The sequence below is a fragment of the Symphodus melops genome, assembly GCF_947650265.1.
Source record: "Symphodus melops genome assembly, chromosome: 23".
NCBI lineage: Eukaryota > Metazoa > Chordata > Actinopteri > Labriformes > Labridae > Symphodus > Symphodus melops.
The window spans coordinates 1,018,422-1,043,002 of NC_136713.1; the positions used below are offsets into that span (position 1 = coordinate 1,018,422).

At 43.5% G+C, this 24,581-nt stretch overlaps 3 protein-coding genes and 1 long non-coding RNA gene across 4 annotated transcripts in view; all 4 read left to right on the top strand.

Annotated features, from left to right (window-relative positions):
- Positions 1-23,586, top strand: part of LOC306818792 (uncharacterized protein) — a 28,268-nt gene extending 4,682 nt beyond the window's left edge. Inside the window, 16 exon segments of the mRNA XM_079336510.1 lie at positions 80-1,883; positions 1,981-2,154; positions 2,775-2,948; positions 3,195-3,241; positions 3,357-3,924; positions 8,486-8,561; positions 8,670-8,769; positions 9,032-10,790; positions 10,879-11,052; positions 11,498-11,682; positions 11,747-11,762; positions 11,764-11,976; positions 21,193-21,366; positions 21,497-21,670; positions 21,789-21,835; positions 21,964-23,586. Coding sequence (XP_079192636.1) covers positions 80-1,883; positions 1,981-2,154; positions 2,775-2,948; positions 3,195-3,241; positions 3,357-3,924; positions 8,486-8,561; positions 8,670-8,769; positions 9,032-10,790; positions 10,879-11,052; positions 11,498-11,682; positions 11,747-11,762; positions 11,764-11,976; positions 21,193-21,366; positions 21,497-21,670; positions 21,789-21,835; positions 21,964-22,499 — 6,221 coding nt within the window. The 3' untranslated portion in view covers positions 22,500-23,586.
- LOC306818989 lies at positions 7,269-7,793 on the top strand. The gene is made up of 3 exons (XR_013778455.1): positions 7,269-7,375; positions 7,469-7,591; positions 7,692-7,793. It is a non-coding gene; the product is annotated as an uncharacterized lncRNA (long non-coding RNA).
- On the top strand, positions 12,226-12,956 carry LOC306818971 (stonustoxin subunit alpha-like; the record flags this gene model as incomplete). The annotated part of the gene is made up of 2 exons (XM_079336734.1): positions 12,226-12,286; positions 12,403-12,956. Coding segments are annotated over 2 exons (615 nt in total), but the record flags the coding sequence as incomplete, so codon positions are not given.
- On the top strand, positions 14,086-21,143 carry LOC306818945 (NLR family CARD domain-containing protein 3-like). The gene is made up of 7 exons (XM_079336691.1): positions 14,086-14,233; positions 17,157-17,277; positions 17,365-17,481; positions 17,569-17,691; positions 18,034-18,112; positions 18,263-18,482; positions 19,320-21,143. The coding sequence occupies exons 2-7, from the start codon at positions 17,189-17,191 to the stop codon at positions 21,101-21,103; spliced, it is 2,412 nt and encodes an 803-aa protein (XP_079192817.1). The 5' UTR covers positions 14,086-14,233; positions 17,157-17,188; the 3' UTR covers positions 21,104-21,143.
- Positions 23,587-24,581: the final 995 nt, after the last annotated feature.

Here is a 24,581-nt window from a genome sequence, read left to right on the forward strand (position 1 = left end):
GAATACGTCTTCTTTTGTGTTATCAAGCTGTTGTCAGGTTTTCATTTTTATCAATCTGTGAATTCTGTTTTTCATTCAGGCCACACTGTTCCACCTCATCAGCAAAAACTTAAATGGAGCTTAAAGAAGAAGTTCCAGTGTGTGTTTGAGGGGATTGCTAAAGCGGGAGCGCACACACTTCTGAACGAGATCTACACGGAGCTCTTCATCACAGAGGGAGGGGCCGGAGAGGTCAACGAGGAACACGAGGTCAGACAGATTGAAACAGCATCCAGGAGACCAGATAGACCAGAGAGGACCATCAGACAAGAAGACATCTTTCAAGCTGTAGCTGGAAAAGATAGACCAATCAGAAGAGTGATGACAAAGGGAGTGGCTGGCATCGGGAAAACAGTCTTAACACAGAAGTTCACTCTGGACTGGGCTGAAGACAAAGCCAACCAGGACATCCAGTTCACATTTCCATTCACTTTCAGAGAGCTGAATGTGCTGAAAGAGAAAAAGTTCAGCTTGGTGGAACTTGTTCATCACTTCTTTCCTGAAATCAAAGAAGCAGGAATCTGCAGGTTTGAAGAGTTCCAGGTGGTGTTCATCTTTGACGGTCTGGATGAGTGTCGACTTCCTCTGGACTTTAAAAACAACCAGACCCTGACTGATGTCACAGAGTCCACCTCAGTGGATGTGCTGCTGACAAACCTCATCAGGGGGAAACTGCTTCCCTCTGCTCGCCTCTGGATAACCACACGACCTGCAGCTGCCAATCAGATCCCTCCTGACTGTGTTGACATGGTGACAGAGGTCAGAGGGTTCAACGACCCACAGAAGGACGAGTACTTCAGGAAGAGATTCAAAGATAAGAAACAGGCAGGAAGGATCATCTCCCACATCAAGACATCCCGAAGCCTCCACATCATGTGCCACATCCCGGTCTTCTGCTGGATCACTGCTACAGTTCTGGAGGATGTGCTGAAAGAAGAAGAGGGAGGGGAGATGCCGAAGACCCTGACTGAGCTATACATCCACTTCCTGGTGGTTCAGTCCAAAGTGAAGAACCTCAAGTATGATGGAGGAGCTGAGACAGATCCACACTGGAGTCCAGAGAGCAGGAAGATGATTGAGTCTCTGGGAAAACTGGCTTTTGAGCAGCTGCAGGAGGGAAACCTGATCTTCTACGAATCCGACCTGACCCACTGTGGCATCGACATCGAAAAAGCCTCAGTGTACTCAGGAGTGTTCACACAGATCTTCATCGAGGAGAAAGGACTGTACCAGAGCAAGGTGTTCTGCTTCGTCCATCTGAGCGTTCAGGAGTTTCTGGCTGCTCTTCATGTCCATCTGACCTTCATCAACTCTGGAGACAATCTGATCTCAGTCACACCATCACCCTCCCAGTCGTCTGAAACAACAAATGAGGCAACTGTAGAGACACAGTTCTACGTGAGTGCCGTGGACGAAGCATGCAAGAGTCCCAATGGACACCTGGACTTGTTCTTGCGCTTCCTCCTGGGACTTTCCCTTCAGTCCAATCAGACTCTGCTACGAGGTTTGCTGAAAAAGACAGACAATTGCGAACAGACAAATCAAGAAACATCCAGGTACATCAAAGACAAGATTGAGGAGGCTCCTTCTGTAGAGAAAAGCATCAACCTGTTCCACTGTCTGAATGAACTTAAGGACCGTTCTCTAGTGGAGCACATGCAGCAGTTCCTGAGATCAGGGAGTCTGTCCACCGAGAAGCTGTCTCCTGCTCAGTGGTCGGCTCTGGTCTTCATCTTGCTGTCGTCAGAAAATGATCTGGAGGAATTTGACTTGAGGAAATACTCAGCCTCAGAGGAGGCTCTTCTGAGGCTGCTCCCAGTTGTAAAGGCCACCAAGAAAGCTGTGTAAGATGGCTTTTTCCATCATAAACGTTTATGCCAATTCTTGCAGGAAGAAACAACAAATAACAATATTACTTGTGTTTTACGATTTTCTCTCCAGGCTTAGTGGGTGTAATCTCTCGGAAAGAAGCTGTGAAGCTCTGTGCTCAGTTTTGACCAACCAGTCCTCAAACCTGAAGGAACTGAACCTCAGTAACAATGACCTGCGGGACTCGGGAGTGAAGCTGTTTTTGGCTGGACTGGCGAGTCCACACTGTACACTGGAAACTCTCAGGTCAAGATACTTTTTAACCCATTCAATTAAGGGCAACTTGAAATGTGATTTTGAAGTTCTGGAAAAGACCTATCAAGGAATCAGAAAAGATTCCTTGGAGGACACCTGCTAATCAACCCCACAAAGTCCCAATCCAGTGGTCTTTGCTGGAAGGCAATGGGATGCTGTCGCCAAGTTCTAGGATTTTGGGTCTCGCTTAAGAGTGAAGGTTAACTGGATTGTAAGAGCACTTGACGAATTAGTGCAGTTTTTGCTGTCATGCTACTGTCATGGTGAGGGAAGTCACTCTGAAGGCACATCTTAAAATTTGACAGTTGATCTACTGTATGTTCCGACAACCACCAATGGTCATGGGTCTGGGTTTGGTCTTCAAGGAAGGGTATGAGTACTCTGGGGTTCATGAGTTGGATTAAAACAGATCCAAACATGGATTTGTGCAGCTTCAGCAGCGATGTAAGCATTGTACTGAACCAGGAGTTTTCCAGGCAGGTCCAAATAGGAGGGAACCATGGGGAAGGGTCTGAGATGCTGGAGGGATTAAAGATGGATCTGGATCTCAAAAGATTTGTGTTTTGCCGTTAGCCTGATCATCCTATCTGCCATATCTGCGTTGTTTGCAGGTTGTCAGGCTGTCTGATCTCACAGGACGGTTGTTCCTCTCTGGCCTCAGCTCTGAGTTCCAACCCCTCCCATCTCAGAGAGCTGGACCTGAGCTACAACCACCTGGGTGAGTCAGGAGCAAAACTGCTTTCGGCTGGACTGAGGGATCCAAACACCAAACTGGAAACTCTCAGGTATGAGAAGCCTGCTGGGGCCTTAAACAATTTGTTGCAAAAATAAATTGGACCATTTTCTTTCTTGGGCTGAAGGTGGGATGGGGATGGGGGTGTGTATAGTTTTGGAATCAGATGATTGGCCAATGGGTAGAGAGTGGATGAGATGGACACGTTGCCACATTTACCAGTATATCTGAGTCTGTTTTTTTAAACATGTAATGAATTTATGTACTTGAGAGTGATGATAACCGCCAATCCTTTTAGGGTGCAGCCTGATGGAATCCAATGGTTGAAGCCAGGTTTGAGAAAGTGTAAGTATGATTAATCCAGAAACTGGGATATCACTCGCACAAACCTCCTATTGTCTTGAGTCTTCATTAAACAGTTAATCAGGAATAACGACTGCTGTATTTTTCTCTCTAACAGATGAATGCAAAGTCACACTTGACTCAAACACAGTGAACAAAAACATCAAGCTGTCCGACAACAACAGCAGGGCATCGTATGTGGAGAAGGATCAGTCCCATCCTGATCATCCAGACCGGTTTGACCGGTGCCCTCAGCTCCTGAGTACAAACGGGATGAAGGGTCGCGCCTACTGGGAAGTGGATTGGACAGGAAGATGTTCCATATCAGTGGCTTACAGGGAGATCGGCAGGAAAGGAGACAGTGAAAACTGTGTTTTCGGAGAGAACGAACTGTCCTGGAGGCTGATATGCTCTGATGGCGGTCGTTACTATGTCTGGCACAACAACAAAAGAACATCCATCTACTCATTGTCCTCCCCCTCGGACCCTAACAGGGTAGCAGTGTATGTGGACTGTCCTGCTGGCACTCTGTCATTTTACAGAGTTTCATCTGACACGCTGATCCACCTCTACACCTTCAGCTCGACGTTCACTGAACCCGTTTACCCCGGTTTTGGGTTCGGGTTCTTGGCTGGTTCCTCTGTGTCTTTGCACTCTGTGGAAGAGGGAGAGCCACTTACTGCTCAGTAGATCAGTTGAGCTTGAATGGGATCACATTGCAATCCATCTTTGAGGTCATTTTGATTAATTCAACAACAAAAATATCTTAAACTGATTGATGCCATTTTGCATTTACAAAATAAACTCCTCCTACTTCCAGTCTTTTTAAAGTTGGGGTAGATACCTCAAGTGAACTAGTAAGAGAATAAGTAAGCTATATTTCGAAGGTATCCAAGCAGAAAACTGTGAAATACGCCCTTAAAATTTTATTAAGAGCGTTCCTCACTGTTGCTAGGTTTTTAGCAGCAGCAGCTCGAGACCTGGAGATTGTACCGTTTTAAAATGAGTCGAGGTGAAAACGGATTAGTTTTGCTTCCTTCAACGTGGTAGACAAAGTTAATGTCGCTGTAACTCCTGCCTTTTTTTTAATTTTAGTTGGGGTATACCGGTTTAGTGTTCCAAACATTGGACAATTTTTCACCTGAGGGAGCTGCGTACGCGATGACAAATGAAAGCGTTAAACAGCAGCCTTCGTGAATATTCTCACATGGATCAGTTCTTCCAACAGTAGCGTATGTGGTGTTATACTGTATATGCTTGTCAGCTGCAGACTCTTAACACCTGAAGACAGCACTTGAATGTCTCCAGTTGGCCCAGGCTGATGGTCAACCAATCAGTGAGTCTGTCCTGAGGCTAAAACTGATAACGAGTTGTGACATTGGAAACGGGGTGGGACGGCGATGCCCAGGTCCGGAAGGGTCACGATGTGGTTCTTGGTATTTCAGTCAATAAACTTCATCTAGTTCCTGCTGCTTTCATATTGGTTCAGTTAAGTTATACTCTTTTTTTTAATTATTTATCCTGCTGAGTATTAACTTCCAGCTTTCCCCTTTTACATTGTTTTTTTTTTACAGTGTATGATGTGGTCTGGTATTTAAATAGCATGTCCTGTGTTGTGATTTTTACAGTGTATGTCCTGATTCCTACGCCGTAAGTTTGAGTTGTGATTCCTTACTGTGAACACCCGGGGAAAGTAAACATTCATACTTCCTGAACCAATTACGTAAATATTAAACTTGTGATAATGTGACATAGAAACTTTAAAACGCATATGTGAGATATTAGCGCCCTCTGGTGGTCAGAGGATGTCACAGCTGCTCTCTATTACACTGTTTATACAACGCAATTTTTTACATAAACCATTTTAGTTGATTAGATCAAAACTAATTATTACGTCATGATTATGGTGAATGTAAAATAGTGCTGTAGTGACACACTTTGACCACTGGAGGGAACTTAGTAATTTTCTTTTCTTTTAGAAATAAGTATTTATTCAGTATTCAGTTTGTTAAAATTTCACTGATGAACATTGGTGCTCAAATAATGTGAATTAAGTCCCTGAGAGTTTTGTTTTTCTTATTGTCAGATTTGTAGTTTCTTACAGTGACCACTAGTGAGCAGTGATTCTTGTAATTTTGTCTTTCAGTCACGTCAATAGATTAATTTGCAGTACCAGTGTTTGTAATGAAGACCGCACAGATTGTATGTGTTTATAAGCCTTCAATAAATAATAAACTAAATTAAAGTTTTTTGTATTTTAACTGTTAAGGAGATCATATCAGATCTCTTTGAACACAGCAGCGTGCTGTCTCAGACTGCGGGTTTGTTTGTGGTGTTTTCCGCCTGACAGGAAGTGTGTCATTCTTACAGACTTGATGTGTCAGACCTGCTGTCAGCAGAGTTTATAAATGATGAAAGGTCCTTTTTTTTTAAGATGAACTTTGTTCTCAGAGATGGGGGCGTGTCCAAAGAGATGGTCAAGAGTGACCTTGAAATCTGATTGGCCAACTCAAAGAACAATTCTTTAGGTCTTTCCTGTTTGTGTACTCAAACCCATCAGTGGTCCCAATCACCCCCCAGTCACTTGAGCCTGGACACGGCCCAGCTCAGATATTAAAATGATCTGTTTATGAAGGTAAAGTGAAGCGTCATGTTGAAACTGAAACTGCTCATTGAAGCTTTGAGCTCCATTCATGTTCTCAGAAACAGGCGGGGTTCAGAGTCACACACACTCACACTCACACACGCACGATGGTTAAAACCTCCTGGGCTAATTTTCACTTTCAGATCCTGAATGATGCAGATTTTATTTCTCATTCCAACGTCTCCAGACGAGAAAGGTAAAATACCAATTTTCTGTTCTTTGAGGTTCAAGGTTCTTTATTTGTCAAATATGCTCCATGTTAAACATACAGCACAGATGAAATTGCATTCCCCCCCCCAGTGCAAACCTGCAGTGCATAAAAGAGCACTAAAGAAAAAACTAGCAATACTGTACAACAAATAACTTAACTAAAGACATTTGGACAACAAATAACGAACAACAGACAATCGACAGACAAGGCACTTGTGAGTGTTTCGCTTTGAGGTAGAATGTGGATGAATTACTATGAGGTAGATAAATTACAGTATTAACAATATAAACAGAGTGCAGATTAAAACACGAAGTTAAAGTGAGCTCTCAATTGAGCTCTCAATACAAGCGGCTGTTATAATTTGCACTACATAACTACTACAACTAAATAACAGTCATTTGCAGTTTATTCATCATGTGAGCTTAACTTAACATGTCTTAACTTGTTTTTCTGGATACAGTTAGAGGGTGGAGCTCCTCAGTCAGGTGCTGTTTCCTGTAATCAGTTCTGGTTTTTAGTGCGTCAGCGAGAGTCATCTCTACTACATCTACACTCTTTGAACCAACTGTAAGTTTTTATTTATCCTCACTCATTTCACCTTTCCTTTATTGCTCTGAATATTTGCACTAAATATTATGGGGCTAGAATTGTAGCCATTTACACACACACACACACACACACAGAACTCTGTATGCGCACACACAACAGACACAAAGTGAGAAGCACATTTTTAAATGTTTTGCTCAAAGTCTACCCCCATAAAATTTTGTTTCATTTTAGAGTTTTTAAAAAGTTTGCACACTGATGTTGTGTCTTTCTAATTTTCCAGGTTCTTTATTTCTTGTTTACAGACTTTTTTAACAAATCAGACGGATAGTTTAGATTTATGTTCCTTGGGGAAATTATTTAGTGATAAATTTGGACAAATTTAAAGGACCGACATGTAGAGAGTGAGACGATGACGCTCTGTTCCTCTGTTATCCGACATGAAGGAAACATGCTGTGTTGAAGCTTCTCTGACAACAATGCAACAGCCAGTATGTCCTCCTTCTAACATTAGATTTTTTTTTGATTCACCATCGCCATCTAGTGGACTGATTAGAACAACTGCTATGTGCAAAATTAATCTGACATAAAAGCCAATAACATCATGTGTGTTTCCTCTGCAGGTCAGAGTGTGTGTGTGAGTGAGCTGAACCAGCAGCATGAATCGGTGTGAGCACCGAGACAAGGAGGAGGAAGGAGCCCGGCCCTGTTTGTGTGAGGAACATGAAGCTCACAGGTGAGGCCTGGATCTTTACCTGCTCCTGATTCAAATCACTCCTCCATCACTATTCTCTCACTCTGAGCTCTGTGTGTGTGTGTTCTGTTACAGACCGGACTCTGCTGGACCTGAACCCAGCTGTGTGTCCTTCAAGAGCGACTCGTCAAAGGAAAACTTTTACGAGTTTGAACGAGAACGTTGCTCCAAAAAAAGCAAAAGCCGAGGAAAAGAGAAGTACGTCTCCCTCTGCGTTAAACGTGTTGTTGCTGTGATGATACAAAATGTTCTTATTTATCACTGAATTTCCCTCCCTGCTGCTCTTCCTCTCTAACAGGATTCAAGAGAGCCCAGACTCTGCTGGACCCAGACCTGAACCCAGCTGTATGTCCTTTAAGAGTGAAACTTCAAAGCAGCACTATGTTGACTTCAAACATCCATCGAAAAAACACACAGAGAGAGAAAGGTAAGATGCTCTCGGTGTTTAAAGGAAGGATGTGTGACTTTTTGACCCAGCAGATGGCGTCCGTACAAACTGCTGTTTGGCCACACCCCCTCCTTACTGAAGCCTCCAGCGACACACCTACAACCCCCTCTCCACTCCAGTTTGAACGAAGGAGTTGAGCTAAAGTGGCGGACAGATCTGCCCTTGGCTCGAGCTGCAGTCACCTCTGTCCTGCATTGTTTGTGTTAGCATGCTAATGTTAGCGCTCTATAGCTAGCTGGTAGCGTCATGTAAACTGACACAGAAATGAGCGTGACCTAAAACCTGTTCATCCAAATAAACAGTGAGTATGTTCTTCTTCTTCTTGACTAAAACAGCTTTTATACACAAGGGGAGGAGCCGGCCGTCCCGTCCATGTAAACACAGCTCTAACAACAACACAGCCAGCAGGACTCCAGCTTCTCCCTCAGTGTAGACAGTCAGGACTCAGAGACACATTTACACAGAAGAGAGACTGGATTCAGGATATGTTCAGGGTTAACTTGTCGCACATTCTTCTTTTAAACAATGACGAATATTACAATCTTTATACGTTCATATTTCCCATATGGACATGTAAAGAGTTAGAGAAACACTTTTTTTATAGGGGCAAACTATCTGATTTAATTATGCTGATTCCTCCACAGAGTCGACCTGGAGATCTCAGATGTTCCCAACATTCAGTCTGCGCAGCATGAAACTCACCTGGACTCCATATTTATGGTCTGTACATCTTCATGCTGCACTTTAAACCAGTGGATTTTCTGTCTTTACACCTGGAACTGATGTTTGGTGCCATATTTTGTGTTAATAGTATTGATTATCTTCTAGCTGCTGGAGGAGGAAATCCTCACTTTTGTCAAGCAGGAGCTCAGGATGAGTTACAAGCGTCTGATTTCTGGTCACCCAAGACAGGATGAGGAGTTGAATGGTGATGATAAAGAGAAAAGAGGGAGCAGGAAGGCATTTCTGAAAATCATAGTGGACTTCCTGAGGAGAATGAAGCAGGAGGAGCTGGCTGACCGTCTGCAGAGCAGTAAGAGGATTTCTTTAAAGATTTACCATATAAATTAAAAGAGCCACCATCATTGTCAGTGAATGACAATGATATTAATATGATGATCATTGGTTGAAATTAAATCGTAAACTACTGTTTCTTGTCTTAGTTGAACGTTTAGGACCTCCTGCTTCAGATTGTCAGCGCAGACTTAAATCTAACCTGAAGGAGAAGTTCCAGTGTGTGTTTGAGGGGATTACTAAAGCAGGAAACCCAACCCTTCTGAACCAGATCTACACAGAGCTCTTCATCACAGAGGGAGGGACTGGAGAGGTCAACGAGGAACACGAGGTCAGACAGATTGAAACAGCATCCAGGAGACCAGACAGAGCAGAAACAACCATCAGACAAGAAGACATCTTTAAAGCCTCACCTGGAAGAGATGAACCAATCAGAAGAGTGATGACAAAGGGAGTGGCTGGCATCGGGAAAACAGTCTTAACACAGAAGTTCACTCTGGACTGGGCTGAAGACAAAGCCAACCAGGACATACACTTCACATTTCCATTCACTTTCAGAGAGCTGAATGTGCTGAAAGAGAAAAAGTTCAGCTTGGTGGAACTTGTTCATCACTTCTTTCCTGAAACCAAAGAAGCAGGAATCTGCAGGTCTGAAGAGTTCCAGGTGGTGTTCATCTTTGACGGTCTGGATGAGTGTCGACTTCCTCTGGACTTTAAAAACAACCAGACCCTGACTGATGTCACAGAGTCCACCTCAGTGGATGTGCTGCTGACAAACCTCATCAGGGGGAAACTGCTTCCCTCTGCTCGCCTCTGGATAACCACACGACCTGCAGCTGCCAATCAGATCCCTCCTGAGTGTGTTGACATGGTGACAGAGGTCAGAGGGTTCAACGACCCTCAGAAGGACGAGTACTTCAGGAAGAGATTCAGAGATAAGAAACAGGCAGGAAGGATCATCTCCCACATCAAGACATCCAGAAGCCTCCACATCATGTGCCACATCCCAGTCTTCTGCTGGATCACTGCTACAGTTCTGGAGGATGTGCTGAAGACCAGAGAGAAAGGAGAGATGCCCAAGACCCTGACTGAGATGTACATTTTCCTCCTGGTGGTCCAGTCCAAACGGAGAAGCATCAAGTATGATGGAGAAGATGAGACTGATGGAGAAATGGTATGGAGTGAAATGATGAAGTCTCTGGGAAAACTGGCCTTCGAACAGCTGCAGAAGGGAAATATGATCTTCTATGAATCTGACCTGACAGAGTGTGGCATCGATGTCGGAGCAGCATCACTGTACTCAGGAGTGTTCACACAGATCTTTAAAGAAGAGAGAGGACTGTACCAGGACAAGGTGTTCTGCTTCATCCATCTGAGCGTTCAGGAGTTTCTGGCTGCTCTTCATGTCCATCTGACCTTCATCAACTCTGGAGTCAATCTGATGTCTGAAGAACCATCAACCTCCCATGAAACCTCGGAGACTCAGTTCTACCAGAGTGCTGTGGACAAGGCCTTAGAAAGCACAAATGGGCACCTGGACTTGTTCCTGCGCTTCCTCCTGGGTCTGTCAATGCAGACCAACCAAGCTCTCCTCAACCTGCCGGTGGTATCACAGAGACTATCACAGAGTATTCAGGATGTTGTCCAGCACATCAAGGAGAAAATTGGAGAGACCCTTCATCCAGAAAGAAGCATCAACCTGTTCCACTGTCTGAATGAACTGAATGACCATTCTCTGGTGAAGCAGATCCAACACTTCCTCAGCTCAGGAAAGCTTTGTAAAGAGAAGCTGTCTCCTGCTCAGTGGTCAGCTCTGGCCTTCATCTTGCTGTCTTCAGAAAAAGATCTGGATGAATTTGACCTGAAGAAATACTCTGCTTCAGAGGAGGCTCTTCTGAGGCTGCTGCCAGTGATCAAAGCCTCCAACAAAGCTCTGTAAGCTGCAAAACATTACATACTGAAAATCCTATTTCCAGCAGATCAGAAGGTATACTTACTCCTTAACCTCATTTCATCCCTCCAGACTAAGAGACTGTAACCTCTCTGAAAGAAGCTGTGAAGCTCTGTCTTCAGTCCTCAGCTCCAAGTCTTCCAGTCTGAGAGAGTTGGACCTGAGTAACAACGACCTGCAGGATGCAGGTGTTAATATGTTGTCTGTTGCATTAGAGAGCCCAAACTGTGCACTGGAAACGCTTGGGTAAGCAGTGTTTCCAATTTAAATAATAACCTTGGCTGAGGTGTTCTTTACCTACTAATTTTAAGGCTTAAATCCCTCTAACTCTGTCAGATGATTTGAGATGGGTGCAGATCCTATTAGTTTGACCCTTCTTGTTATAGGCCTTCTGTGTCATTTTTTCACAGTCCCTCCAGAGAGAGGTGTCTAGAAGCATCAGAATCTGATTCTCAACTCTTTTGCATGTGCAAGCTTTGCTAACAATGTAAAATATCTAGCCTAGCTTGTGTGTGAATTCTCCTCAAACAATCCAGCACTGTACCGCATCCAAAGACTTACAGGTGCTTCCTCTTGTTCTTGAAACTTCAATTGCCCCCCCAAAAAACAGTTTGTGGAATTCAAATCGATACCTGTGTATTTGTTGTTCATATTAAAATGTTTGTTATTATTTAAATTGCTTTCTTGACAGGCTGAATGGCTGTAACCTCTCAGGGAGAAGCTGTGATGCACTGGCCTCGGTTCTCAAATCAAAGTCCTCTAATCTGAGGGAGCTGCACCTGGGTAACAACAACCTGCTGGATTCAGGGGTGAAGATTCTGTCTGCTGGACTACAAAGTCCGGATTGTACTCTGGAAACTCTAAGGTCAGGGGCTCGTTTTATATGACTCTATTCTCCTACACGACAATGTCACTGAAGTTTAAACAAGATTTTGAATAGGGAATGTGACACACAGTGACAATGATTTTTCAGAGTGTGTTGTTTTGTGCTTTCAGGCTGTCAGGCTGTCTGGTCACTGAGGAAGGCTGTGCTTCTCTGGCTTCAGCTCTGAGCTTCAACCCCTCCCATCTCAGAGAGCTGGACCTGAGCTACAACCATCCAGGAAGGTCAGGGATCAAGCTGCTTTCTGCTAGACTGGAGGATCCACAATGTGGTCTTGACACTCTTGGGTAAGAAAAAGGCCAGGTGTAGAGCAACAAAATTAGGTTTCATCTCGTCGTTGATGCAAAACAAATAAATCTGAGGCAACATTAAGTCATTAAGTGAAGGGACATTTAGAATTTATCTGAGGCAGAAAATGGTCTTAGGTGTCCATGCATGCAACCAACTTTGTACCTTCATAGCTTTTCTCTTCATATCTGGGGTTTGTTTATGTCACACGTTGATCCTGTTTAAGCAGAATTTGATGATCTGCCCCATTTTATCCTCTCAGGTTGGAGCCTGGTGGAGTCCAGTGTTTAAGGCCAGGTCTGAAGAAGTGTAAGTAGGTTTCGAGTTTGCTTCATTCATTCATATCTCTGGATGTATTTCAAACAAGTCAATAACCAGAATATGGATGTATGACTGCTGCGTTTTTTTCTTGTTCTCTCCACCAGATTCCTGCGAGCTCACAGTTGACACAAACTCCGTAAACAGGAGGATCAAAATGTCTGACGACAACAGGAGGTTTACACTTGTGAAAGAGAACCAGTCATATCCTGATCATCCAGACAGGTTTGACTTCTGGTGTTTCCAGCTGCTGTGTAGAGAAGGTCTGACTGGTTGTTGTTACTGGGAGGCGGAGTGGAGGGGCGGAGTTAAGATATGCATGTCTTACAGACGAATCCGCAGGAGGGGAAAGAGTGAAGAGTGTTTGTTTGGAGCCACTGATCTGTCCTGGACTTTGAGCTGCTCCGATGGTTGCTACTCTGTTTGGCACAATAACAGAAAAACATCTCTCTCTCCCTCTTCCTCATCGTCCTCCCCGTCTCACAGAGTGGGAGTATATGTGGACTGTCCTGCTGGTACTCTGTCTTTCTTCAAAGTCTCCCCCGACACACTGATCCACCTGTACACCTTCAACACCACATTCACTGAACCTCTTTATCCTGGGGTCGGGTTCTGGTCCTGGGCCAGCCCTGGTTCCTCAGTGTCTTTGTGTTCTTTATAGGACAATCTTTTTCAGCAGTTTGAAAAGCCTCCAATAACTACATTGTATCCACTCCTAAATGCACCTGCTGCGCTGTCATTGGCTGTTCCATGTCAACCAAAATAAACCAGAACAGTAAAGTCCAGTCAGAGTTGCAGAGACCTTGACTCTGTATTTTATTTTGTAGGAAGATGCTGCTAACTCTATGTTCAACTTCTTGCCTTTTTCCAAAGTCCAGGCTAAAAACTAAAGGGGACAGGACCTCTGCTGTCAGAGCACCCAGAGTCAGTCCCTTGTTTGACATCTCTTCTTGAGACATTATTTTACAAAAAGGCTTTTACTCTGTGATTTTATTTTTACTTTATCTGTCAGATTTTATTGTCGGTTGGTTTACTTTATTGTCTCTCTGCTTTTATTGTCTGTTGTATAAAGCACTTTGTGACTTGTATAGAAAAGTGCTATACAAATAAAGTATTATTATTTTGAACTTCATGCAGCTCCTGCTAACAGCGTCTCTAAAATAATGCATCACTGACAGATTAATGATTAATGCAGAGCTGGTTGTGTCTGGTTGAGTTCTGTTCCTGTGTGCAGGATCACTTGATGACCTTTGTTCTCTCCATTTCGCTCCAGCTGAAGGTAATTTCACATCTTAAGTACGTTTTCTTGGTTAACACAAGCTGTAGGTAGATTAAGGAGGGTAGAACTGACAACAATCTGCCGATAATTGAAGAAACGGAGAAAAGGATGCAGAAATTGAGTCAGATGATTGTCAGTTTATGATGAGAGAGCAGGGATAAATTAAAAATTAACTGATCCAGAGGACTTTGAAACAGCACATGAAGAATAGAAGATGGAGAAAAAGCAGTGGCACAAATGTGTGACCCACGTTAAATAATTGTCTATAATTATGAGATAAAAGCCGTAAATCGATTCAAGATTGTTTCGCTAAGTTTAAAAAAAAAAAAAAACTCGGCATTGCAGCTGGTTGACGAGACATATTTTCCGAGGCGCGCTCTTCGTCCGCTGGTGGGTGTGCTTGTTTTTCACAGTCCATTTATGGCGCTTCAGTCTCTCCGTGTATGTGTGCGCGCATCGGGGGGCAGGAACTCCGTCACGCGAGATAGAGGAAGAGAAGAATTGAAAACACGCGACCACAGAGACCGAAATCTCAACACGTCATGTAAATAAGATAAATAACATAGTACTTTTAGATTATTAAGAAAGGGCAGACAAACGGCTGATGAAAGTGGAATAAAGACATTTCCTCTGCCACTAAAAAGACGAGTTTCCTCCAGGTCAGTGTGGTTCTTGTGATGCTGAAACAGTGTAGTGTGAAATCTGATATTTAGACACCTCAAATTGTTGTTTCAAAGGAGCTGCTTTGTAACACAGACTCTCTGAGACTCACTGAGTCTGTGTTACAGATGACAAAATGAAACATTTTGGATTTAAGTATGAGTCCACGTTTCAAAATGGCAGCAGCTGCTTGTCCAAAATAGCTAAAATCACGACTTTATTCTAGTTAAACAAAGAAATTGAACCCCAAATCTCATATTTTTAATCCCTAATGTGGCCCTAATGTGCTCCTTACGATTATGATTGTTCATGAATACTTTTAAACTAGTTTTGAAAAGGACAATGAAATAACAAAACTTTTAAATTATTACTGGAACGAGTCGTAAAAAATACTGTTTGACAAATTGTGTTCTGTGTGAATTAATCTGCCCAGCAGCTTGTTGAGTACCTAAAGAGATTCTGTCTGTTATCATTTATTGCACATTATGCCTTCAATCAATTAATCCTTGATCATTTTTCTCCTGTGAAATGTAAGTATTTAAAGGCTTTAGTGGCATCTGTTGATACATTTAGAGTGGAAATGTGTGACATCTAACAACACTGTTAGGATTCTACGAGTTTTATTTGACCAAGATATATCCTTTAACTCTCATAAAACAAATTTCAAGGACAGCTTATTTTCACCTTGGTAATATCTCTAAGATCAGACAGATCCTGTCACAAAATGATGCTGAAAAATTAGTTCATGCATTTGTTACCTCCAGGTTGGATTACTGTAATTCTATTTTAGCAGGGTGCTATGGTAAATCTCTAAAGACCCTCCAACTCGTCCAAAACGCTGCAGCTCGTGTTCTTACTAGAACTAGGAAAAGGGACCACATTACTCCTGTATTGGCTTCTCTCCATTGGCTCCCTATAAAATCTAGAATAGAATTTAAAATCATTCTGCTCACCTACAAAGCTCTAAACGGTCAGACACCATCGTATCTTAAAGAGTTAATTGTTAGTAAGGGCATATTGCAAAAATCTGGGAATAAATTCCTTACCAATAGATTTCTTCACAAACATGTTCATAAAGGTGTCTTATAACACATAAAAAAACATTTAAATCCAACTCCCATAGGAAAATCCGTGAGAGCGGCTCAAAGTCGGGGTACCTGGAATAGTACTTTATTGGTACGATATACTTATTGGTGAAAACTTGAAAATGTTAACCTTTGCTTTTGGTAGCTTGTGAGGGGTCAAACTAGGGGTTCTTTAGGATTCTGAATCCATTGCAAACATTTGTTTTCCAAAAAATCCATTCCTTGGTGGAGAAATGGCCACGCCCACTTTTACATGTAAATTTACAGTAGCTCTATATGTTGATTTTAATACTCGAATACTAGTTAAAAAATATACTACACCACATTGCTTAATGTATTAGGGGTCCAGGTCTGAGCTTTCTTCACACTCTACTGTTCTTAAAGTGGGGACTGAGACCCCCTGGGGGCTTGTGAGACACTGAGAGGGGGGTCGCGGGGTTGAAACTGTACCTCCAACAGATAGAGGGTGAAGCCGCAAAGCAACCTTACCAGGCCTATATCAAAACCTGGGACTGGAAGGATTAGCAGAGTCTTTTGAACCTCAGTGACTATTGATGGGTGGGAGGAGTTTATGGTTGGTTCAAACACAGGACCCAATGGCTCCTGAGGAGCTTTAATTGTATGGAGAAAGGTGTTGAATGTATCTTGGCATGCAGAAATGGTAAAGGTACAGTGTGCAAGAACTGTATCAATGATGATGTAGAGCAGAGGTTACCATACATTTCAGCTTTGGACCCCCACAATAACTGTGCTAGAGACCGGGGAACCCCACTGTCTCTATTTCAGCAGAGTAATGTAAGAAATGCTGTATAATAATATAATGTATAAACAGTAAGACTGTGTGGACATTCACAATTTCCTTAACAGACGCTCAGATTATGTAGGTGTCAAATGTCATTCATAGGGAGCAGCAGACACCTGCATTGTTTCACTTATGGGAAGCAGAAATTATATTGCCCCTGTTAACCATTTTTGAACCATTAGTTAAAATTCAACTAATATTTGAATGGGGTTTTTTCCACCATGATGGGTAAGATATGAAATTTTAGATCATTCAACTTTTGTATTTGGTGATGTAAAGCATCTTGCGACCCCCCTCTCAGTGTCTCACAAGCCCCCAGGGGGTCTCAGTCCCCACTTTAAGAACAGTAGAGTGTGAAGAAAGCTCAGACCTGGACCCCTAGTACATGAAGCAATGTGGTGCAGTATATTTTTAACTAGTATTCAAGATATTAAAATCAACATATAGAGCTACTGTAAATTTACATGTAAAAGTGGGCGTGGCCATTTCTCCACCAAGGAGTGGATTTTTTGGAAAACAAATGTTTGCAATGGATTCAGAATCCTAAAGAACCCCTAGTTTGACCCCTCACAAGCTACCAAAAGCAAAGGTTAATATTTTCAAGTTTTCACCAATAAGTATATAGTACCAATAAAGAACTATTCCAGGTACCCCGACTTTGAGCCGCTCTCACGGATTTTCCTATGGGAGTTGGATTTAAATGTTTTTTTACGTGTTATAAGACACCTTTATGAACACGTTTATGAAGAAATCTATTGGTAAGGAATTGATTCCCAGATTGTCCAAATACCTGATAAAATACCCTTACTATGTACTGTACTATCCGACAAGAACATTACGTTCCCAGAATGCAGGCCTGCTCGTGGTGCCTATAGTCTCAGAAATAAACTAGAATATTAATGGAAGCTTCAATGAGCAACAGGGAGACCTTGTCACCATCCAGAAGACTGGTAGGAGAATTTCAGCTGCTGATATCATCTTCCGGTCTGACTGAATATAACCGACTGATGTGTGGTGTTTGTGTTTCCTCTGCAGGTTAGAGTAGGTGTGCGAGCTGAACCAGCAAAATGAATCGGTGTGAGCACCGAGACGAGGAGGAAGAGGAGGGAGCCGCTACCTATAAAACACGTCTGTGTGAGGAACATGAAGCTCACAGGTGAGACCTGGACCTTTACCTGCTCGTGATTCAAATCACTGCTCCATCATAATTCTCACTCTGAGCTCTGTTTGTGTTCTATTAAAGACCAGACTCTGCTGGACCTGAACCTGAACCTAAACCCAGCTGTGTGTCCTTGAAGAGCGCCCGGTCAACTGATCGCTTCATTGACTTTAAACAGCAGAAAACGTCTTCTGCAGAGAGGTATGTGAGGTTAAGTTAACCTCTAACCTCTCGGAGAATGTTTGCTTGTTCTGAAGTTCAGCTGGTGTTTATCTCTTTATCTAACAGCATCCATGAGGGAGCAGCACTCGATTATTCTGGACCTGAACACAGCTGTTTGTCCTTGAAGAGCGACCGGTCAACTGATCGCTTCATTGACTTTAAACAGCAGAAAATCTCCTCTGCCGAGAGGTACAGTAATTCAGAAAATAAGATTAACGTCCAATGAGAATTCATAATCTGTCCCTGCTGAAGAGCTGTGGTTTGCTCTGATGTTTCCAGGTTTTATGTAGTTAGTGTTGTTGGGGTAGTGGTGATGGTGATTGAGCTGGACTCAATCAGTCAAATAAGCTAATGAACCAGCACAGTAATCTGTAAACTGTAAAGAAATGCAGACTTTCCTGTGCGATCATCAGAACAACTGACACTTTAATCACAGAGCTGAAAACTCAAATGAAATTCTTAAATGGATCCTTTTACCTCAGAAACCATTACTGTCTATTTGGGAGTTCATTCTTCAGGATTCCTCCACAGAGTCCACCAGCAGAGCTCAGAGGTTCCCATTGATCAGTCCACCCAGGAGCATCAGACACACCTGGACCCCTTATTTAAGGTCTGTACATTCAACTACTACCTTTACTTAACAATAATCTCATTACTGCACCTTTAAGACCAGAGGATTGTCGGTCCGTCCAACGCAGGTCTAATTTTTCCTTCCCTGGTTTGAGTCTTACTTTGTCCCTCTGAAAACGTTCTCCTGCAGCTGCTGGAGGAGAACATAGCCGCTTTTGTGAAGAACGAACTAAAAAGGATCCAGAAGGTTCTGACTTCAGAATACTCAGAGAGTCAGAGGGAGGGAAAGGAGGTGTTATATGGTGAGGGCAGAGAACAATGGAGGAGCAGCAGGAAGGCATTTCTGAAGATCACAGTGGACTTCCTGAGGAGGATGAAGCAGGAGGAGCTGGCTGACCGTCTGCAGAGCAGTAAGAGGATTCATGCAACTGTCTTATATATTATACACACTTTAGCTATGATAGCATTGATGTTGTGAGTGACATTTGTAATTGCATGAAAATGGCACTTGCAATGGATTCAGGATTTGAACACCTTGTGTCAGAGGCAAGAAATAAGAGAAGGCATAAGAATCCCAAACAGCTTTGATAATGGCCAGATTGCGATGGTTGGTGACAAGGTCAGAGCATCTCAGAAATGACGGGTCTTTTGGGATATTTCAATTAAGCAATTCAAAAAAACTTTGAATTCCAACCAAAGTGGTCCAGATTGGTAGCAAAGACTAGCCGTAATGTTTGCACAGAAGAGAGACAGCAGCAAAAAGCTAGAGCTAGAAAAGTTAAAGAACAATGCAGCTCAGTTTCCCTTGTATAGACGTATGAGTTGATGGGTGCCTTTGTCCTGGGGATATGGTGGCACCAAGGTTACCTAGACCTCAGGTAATCATGATGTAACCAAACCCAAACCTAGAGTAGTTGGAAGCGCGACTCGAGGCCATCAACGTTTTGTATGGCGGATTGTTATTTGTTCCAGATTGATCAAACTTGTGTGACAAGTTATTGTTCCAGACCAGGAAAACCTACTTTGGAATGATGTGTAGACTCTTTTGGCATGATAGGGTGTCCTGCCACATTGCAGAAAATAGTTCAGGAATTGTTTAGGACAGTACTTAGGATGGCAATACCTTGGCAAAGAGTTCAAGGTATTGCCTTCCCCTGAACATTTCCAAAATCTCAAACTGATGGTGCTGGTGATTTTAATGTTGGGCTGACTCACCGACCGGCATTATTTGTTGTTTCTTTAATCAGGACCTGCTTCAGATTGTCAGCGCAGACTTAAATCGAACATGAAGGACAAATTCCAATGTGTGTTTGAGGGGATTACTAAAGCAGGAAACCCAACCCTTCTGAATGAGATCTACACAGAGCTCTTCATCACAGAGGGAGGGACTGGAGAGGTCAACGAGGAACACGAGGTCAGACAGATTGAAACAGCATCCAGGAGACGAGACAGAGCAGAAACAACCATCAGACAAGAAGACATCTTTAAAGCTGTAGCTGGAAAAGATAGACCAATCAGAAGAGTGATGACGAAGGGAGTGGCTGGCATCGGGAAAACAGTCTTAACACAGAAGTTCACTCTGGACTGGGCTGAAGACAAAGCCAACCAGGACATACACTTCACATTTCCATTCACTTTCAGAGAGCTGAATGTGCTGAAAGAGAAAAAGTTCAGCTTGATGGAACTTGTTCATCACTTCTTTCCTGAAACCAAAGAAGCAGGAATCTGCAGGTCTGAAGAGTTCCAGGTCGTGTTCATCTTTGACGGTCTGGATGAGTGTCGACTTCCTCTGGACTTTAAAAACAACCAGACCCTGACTGATGCCACAGAGTCCACCTCAGTGGATGTGCTGCTGACAAACCTCATCAGGGGGAAACTGCTTCCCTCTGCTCGCCTCTGGATAACCACACGACCTGCAGCAGCCAATCAGATCCCTCCTGACTGTGTTGACATGGTGACAGAGGTCAGAGGGTTCAACGACCCTCAGAAGGAGGTTTACTTCAGGAAGAGATTCAAAGATAAGAAACAGGCAGGAAGGATCATCTCCCACATCAAGACATCCAGAAGCCTCCACATCATGTGCCACATCCCGGTCTTCTGCTGGATCACTGCTACAGTTCTGGAGGATGTGCTGAAGACCAGAGAGGGAGGAGAGCTGCCCAAGACCCTGACTGAGATGTACATCTACTTTCTGGTGGTCCAGTCCAAAGTGAAGAACATCAAGTATGATGGAGGAGCTGAGACAGATCCACACTGGAGTCCAGAGAGCAGGAAGATGATTGAGTCTCTGGGAAAACTGGCTTTTGAGCAGCTGCAGAAGGGAAACCTGATCTTCTATGAGTCAGACCTGACAGAGTGTGGCATCGACATCGAAAAAGCCTCAGTGTACTCAGGAGTGTTCACACAGATCTTTAAAGAGGAGAGAGGACTGTACCAGAGCAAGGTGTTCTGCTTCGTCCATCTGAGCGTTCAGGAGTTTCTGGCTGCTCTTCATGTCCATCTCACGTTCACCAACTCTGGAGTCAATCTGATATCAGAAGAACCATCAACCTCCCATGAAACCTCGGTGACTCAGTTCTACCAGAGTGCTGTGGACAAAGTCTGCCAGAGTCTAAATGGACATCTCGACTTGTTCCTGCGCTTCCTCCTGGGACTTTCACTGGAGACCAATCAAGATCTCCTACGGGGCCTGCTGACATCAACCCAAAGAAACCTGCAAAACAATCAGGATATAGTCCAGTATATTAAAGATAAAAGTGAAGAGACCCTTCATCCAGAAAGAAGCATCAACCTGTTCCACTGTCTGAATGAACTAAATGACCATTCTCTAGTGAAGCAGATCCAACACTTCCTCAGCTCAGGGCGACTCTGCAGAGAGAAGCTGTCTCCTGCTCAGTGGTCGGCTGTGGTCTTCATCTTACTGTCATCAGAAAAAGATCTGGATGAATTTGACCTGAAAAAGTACTCTGCTTCAGAGGAGGCTCTTCTGAGGCTGCTGCCTGTGATCAAAGCTTCAAACAAAGCTCTGTAAGAACATATTTTAAATACACCCTACCTTACCAACAGGAAAAGAAAATAATCACCACTGTTACTTTTGTTTTTACGACAATTTTTCTCCAGACTCAGTGGCTGTAACCTTACTGAAAGAAGCTGTGAAGCTCTGTCCTCAGTCCTAAGCTCCCAGTCCTCTCGTCTCAGAGAGTTGGACCTGAGTAACAATGACCTGCAGGACTTAGGAGTGAAGCTGCTGTCTACTGGACTGGGGAGTCCAAACTGTTTCCTGGAAACTCTCAGGTCAGAGGAAGTTACGGTTCTTAGTCATTATTGCTATTATTATTATTATTATTATTATTATGCTATTATTGCTATAGCACTGCCACTAGATCCTATCCTGTCTGCTATCATTTCCGTTCTGTGATTCCAGTCTGTCAAGCTGTCTGATCACAGAGGAAGGCTGTGCCTCTCTGGCATCAGCTCTGAGTGCCAACCCCTCCCACCTGAGAGAGCTGGACCTGAGCTACAACCACCCAGGAGACTCGGGAGGGAAGCTACTGTCCGCTGGACTGGAGGATCCGCTCTGGGAGCTGGACACTCTCAGGTATAAAGAGACCTACTTCTTTATGCCTCTTGTTCACATTAAGAGACGGGTGTGAAAGGACAGTTGGGGTTATATGCATGATTTCAGTGAAAGAGGATGTGACCTCTTTTCCTTCCAGGGTGGAGCCTGCTGGAGTCAAATGGTTGAGAAAAGGTCTGAGGAAGTGTAAGTATGAAAATCAAGAGCTTACTGAGACTTTATTCATTCAGTCTCTGATGTCAAACTGTCAATCAATGACCCACTGATCAATGTAAGACTATATCCATGTTGTTTTTTTGTTTTTTTTCCATTAGACTCCTGTAAACTTGAAATCAACACAAACACAGTGAACAGCACGATCCAACTGTCTGACAACAACAGGAAGATGATGCGTGTGGAAGAGGATCAGTCTTACCCCGATCACCCAGACAGGTTTGACGAGTGGCCTTTGCTGCTGTGTAGAAATGGTCTGACTGGTCGCTGTTACTGGGAGGTTGAGTGGACAGGGAATGTTCATATATCTGTGAGTTACATAGGAATTAGGAGGAAAGGAAAAGGGGAAGACTGTGAATTTGGAGCTAACGACCACTCCTGGAGCCTGTTTCACTCGGACCGAACCTACACTGTCTTTCACAATAACATGAGAACATCAATCGTGTCCCCGTTCTCTGCCTCTGACAGACTAGCAGTGTATGTGGACTGTCCCGCCGGCACGCTGTCATTTTATAAGCTCTCCTCTGACACACTGATCCACCTCCACACCTTCAACACCACATTCACTGAACCTCTTTATCCTGGGTTTGGCTGCTGGGATAAGTGTCGTTCCTCCATCTCTTTGTGTCCTCTGTAGGAGGTCAAGTTTGGTCTACAGGTCAGCAGTTGTTTCCAATGTTGGTGTTGCAAGCCGCCAAAAGGGTGACTTAAGAAGCCTTCCAGAAAAATAAGGACAAAACCATTTTAAACAATTTAAAATGTATATATTATCTGTTGTTGTAAAAATAGTGATCAAAAGCAGTTTGGATGCAAACAGTACTCCGGATTGAAGTCGGACTCACGGCTCCTTTCCTGAATATCCTTCCTCTCTCTCTCACTGGAGTTTCCTGCCCTTTCCAAAACTGGAGGCAAAGATCAATGAAGTTTGCGTGAGTCATTAACTTGCGTTTCTCTCAATTGCAAAAGTTGTTCCACAGGGGTCAGTTCTGGCTCCTATTATATTTAGTACACAGATGGTTGGTCTTCTTCGGCACAGAGTCGTGATAAACATGTTTATTTATTGGACGGCATCTTATAAAACATCTCCAGAGGGACTGCTTATCAACAAGCAAGGCAGGCAACTGCTTAGGGTCCCCGACCATTAGGGGGGCCTCAGGGGACTGACTAAATTGTGGCCCTCCAGTTGATTTTTGCCCAACAGACTCTGGAATAGAAATTTAACATCTCTGCTGATCTGGACCATTGCTCCCAACCAAACTCACTCTATTGACGTCTGACGCTTCGAGTCGTGCAGGTTTTCTTTGAACATGGAAAATCTGTGTTTCGCTTTTTTTGCTCCAATAATGTGGTATAATTCACAACACAGTCTGAAGATGGACACTCGTGTTGAGAACAATGATCGTCACCCAGGGGCTTTTACTGAGAATCATCCTGACCGGTCTTTGTTGTTTTTATTTCTTGCTCTTCTTTGTAACTCAACCTGGCTGTAAAACAAAGGAAACATCAATGAGGCTGAAATAAAGGTTTGGAAAGAGACATGTTCCTTCTGTCTGTTTTAAAAACATGTCAATGTCAACTTTTACTTTTCTCTCCGAGTTCAGGATGATTTTAAGAAAAAACGAAAAGAGACAGACGTCCATTCAGGTCGTAAAGGTCAGAGGTCAGCTCAGCCATGTGGAGGGGAGGTGTGAGAGAGAGAAAAGGTTTAAAAACCCTCAAAACCCCCCAAACAGACGCAGCTGAAACTTCTAGAAACTTTCACATCAGGTCTGCGGATCTACAGATCAGGTGAGCATGTTTCCTTTTCGTAGCGTCACTGAAAAGAGTCGAGTGTAAAAGGTGCTGTTTGGCGTTTAGAAAAGTGTTTTTATGCACTGTTCATTTCTCTAAATGTCTGTTGTAGTCGAGACCACGCCAACAGAGACCAAGACAGATCCGAGACCCGAGCGCTCGGAGACAGAGACGAGACCAAGACATTTAGGGATCAAGACCGTGTCAGGATCGAGACCAAGACAAAGAAATTTAGGTCACGAGACCAAGACCATAAACACCTGTGTCACTGACTTAGGCCGTAACACACTGGGAAGATTGCGTCCGAAGTAAAGGGGGTAAAAAGTTGTTCTTTTAGATGGAGGGGTTTTCCTTCTAATCTCAGGATCAGTGCTGGTCTTGATGGTCTTGGTTTAAAATCCAGAGTCAGCCCAGTCTGAGGCCAAGATAAAAATGCTTCAGATTCCATGATGAGACAAAGACCTTCAGAAAAGTTGATTTTGAAAGGACTTTTGTCTTTTCTACAAACAGAAGAATCTTCAGTGAAACAGTCCGACGAGGTTTTTAATCTTCCTCTGTGATCTTTGTGTCCTCAGAGGAGCTGAAACATGACAAAGTGTTTTCTGCTGAGCGTCTTCGTCCTCCTGATGCTGATTCCTGCAGGTAAATAAAACTTCCAACTTTTCATTCTGGATGTTTGCAGCCACATCAAAGATGCCCGGGGTCAATGTCAATGTCAAATGTTTTGATGAGTCAGCAGTTTTGATTGGATGAAGGATCAGAGTTATTCACAATAAGGCGTGTAGCTGAGCTGATTGACAGGTGGGCGCCGTGTAACGGTTTGTCAGGAGGCTTAAAACCCGCCTCAGCTCTCAGCCTGATCCGAGGAGCGATGACCGAGGAGACACGAGAGCTGACTTCACAGAAGTCTTTTCACTGACAGACACGC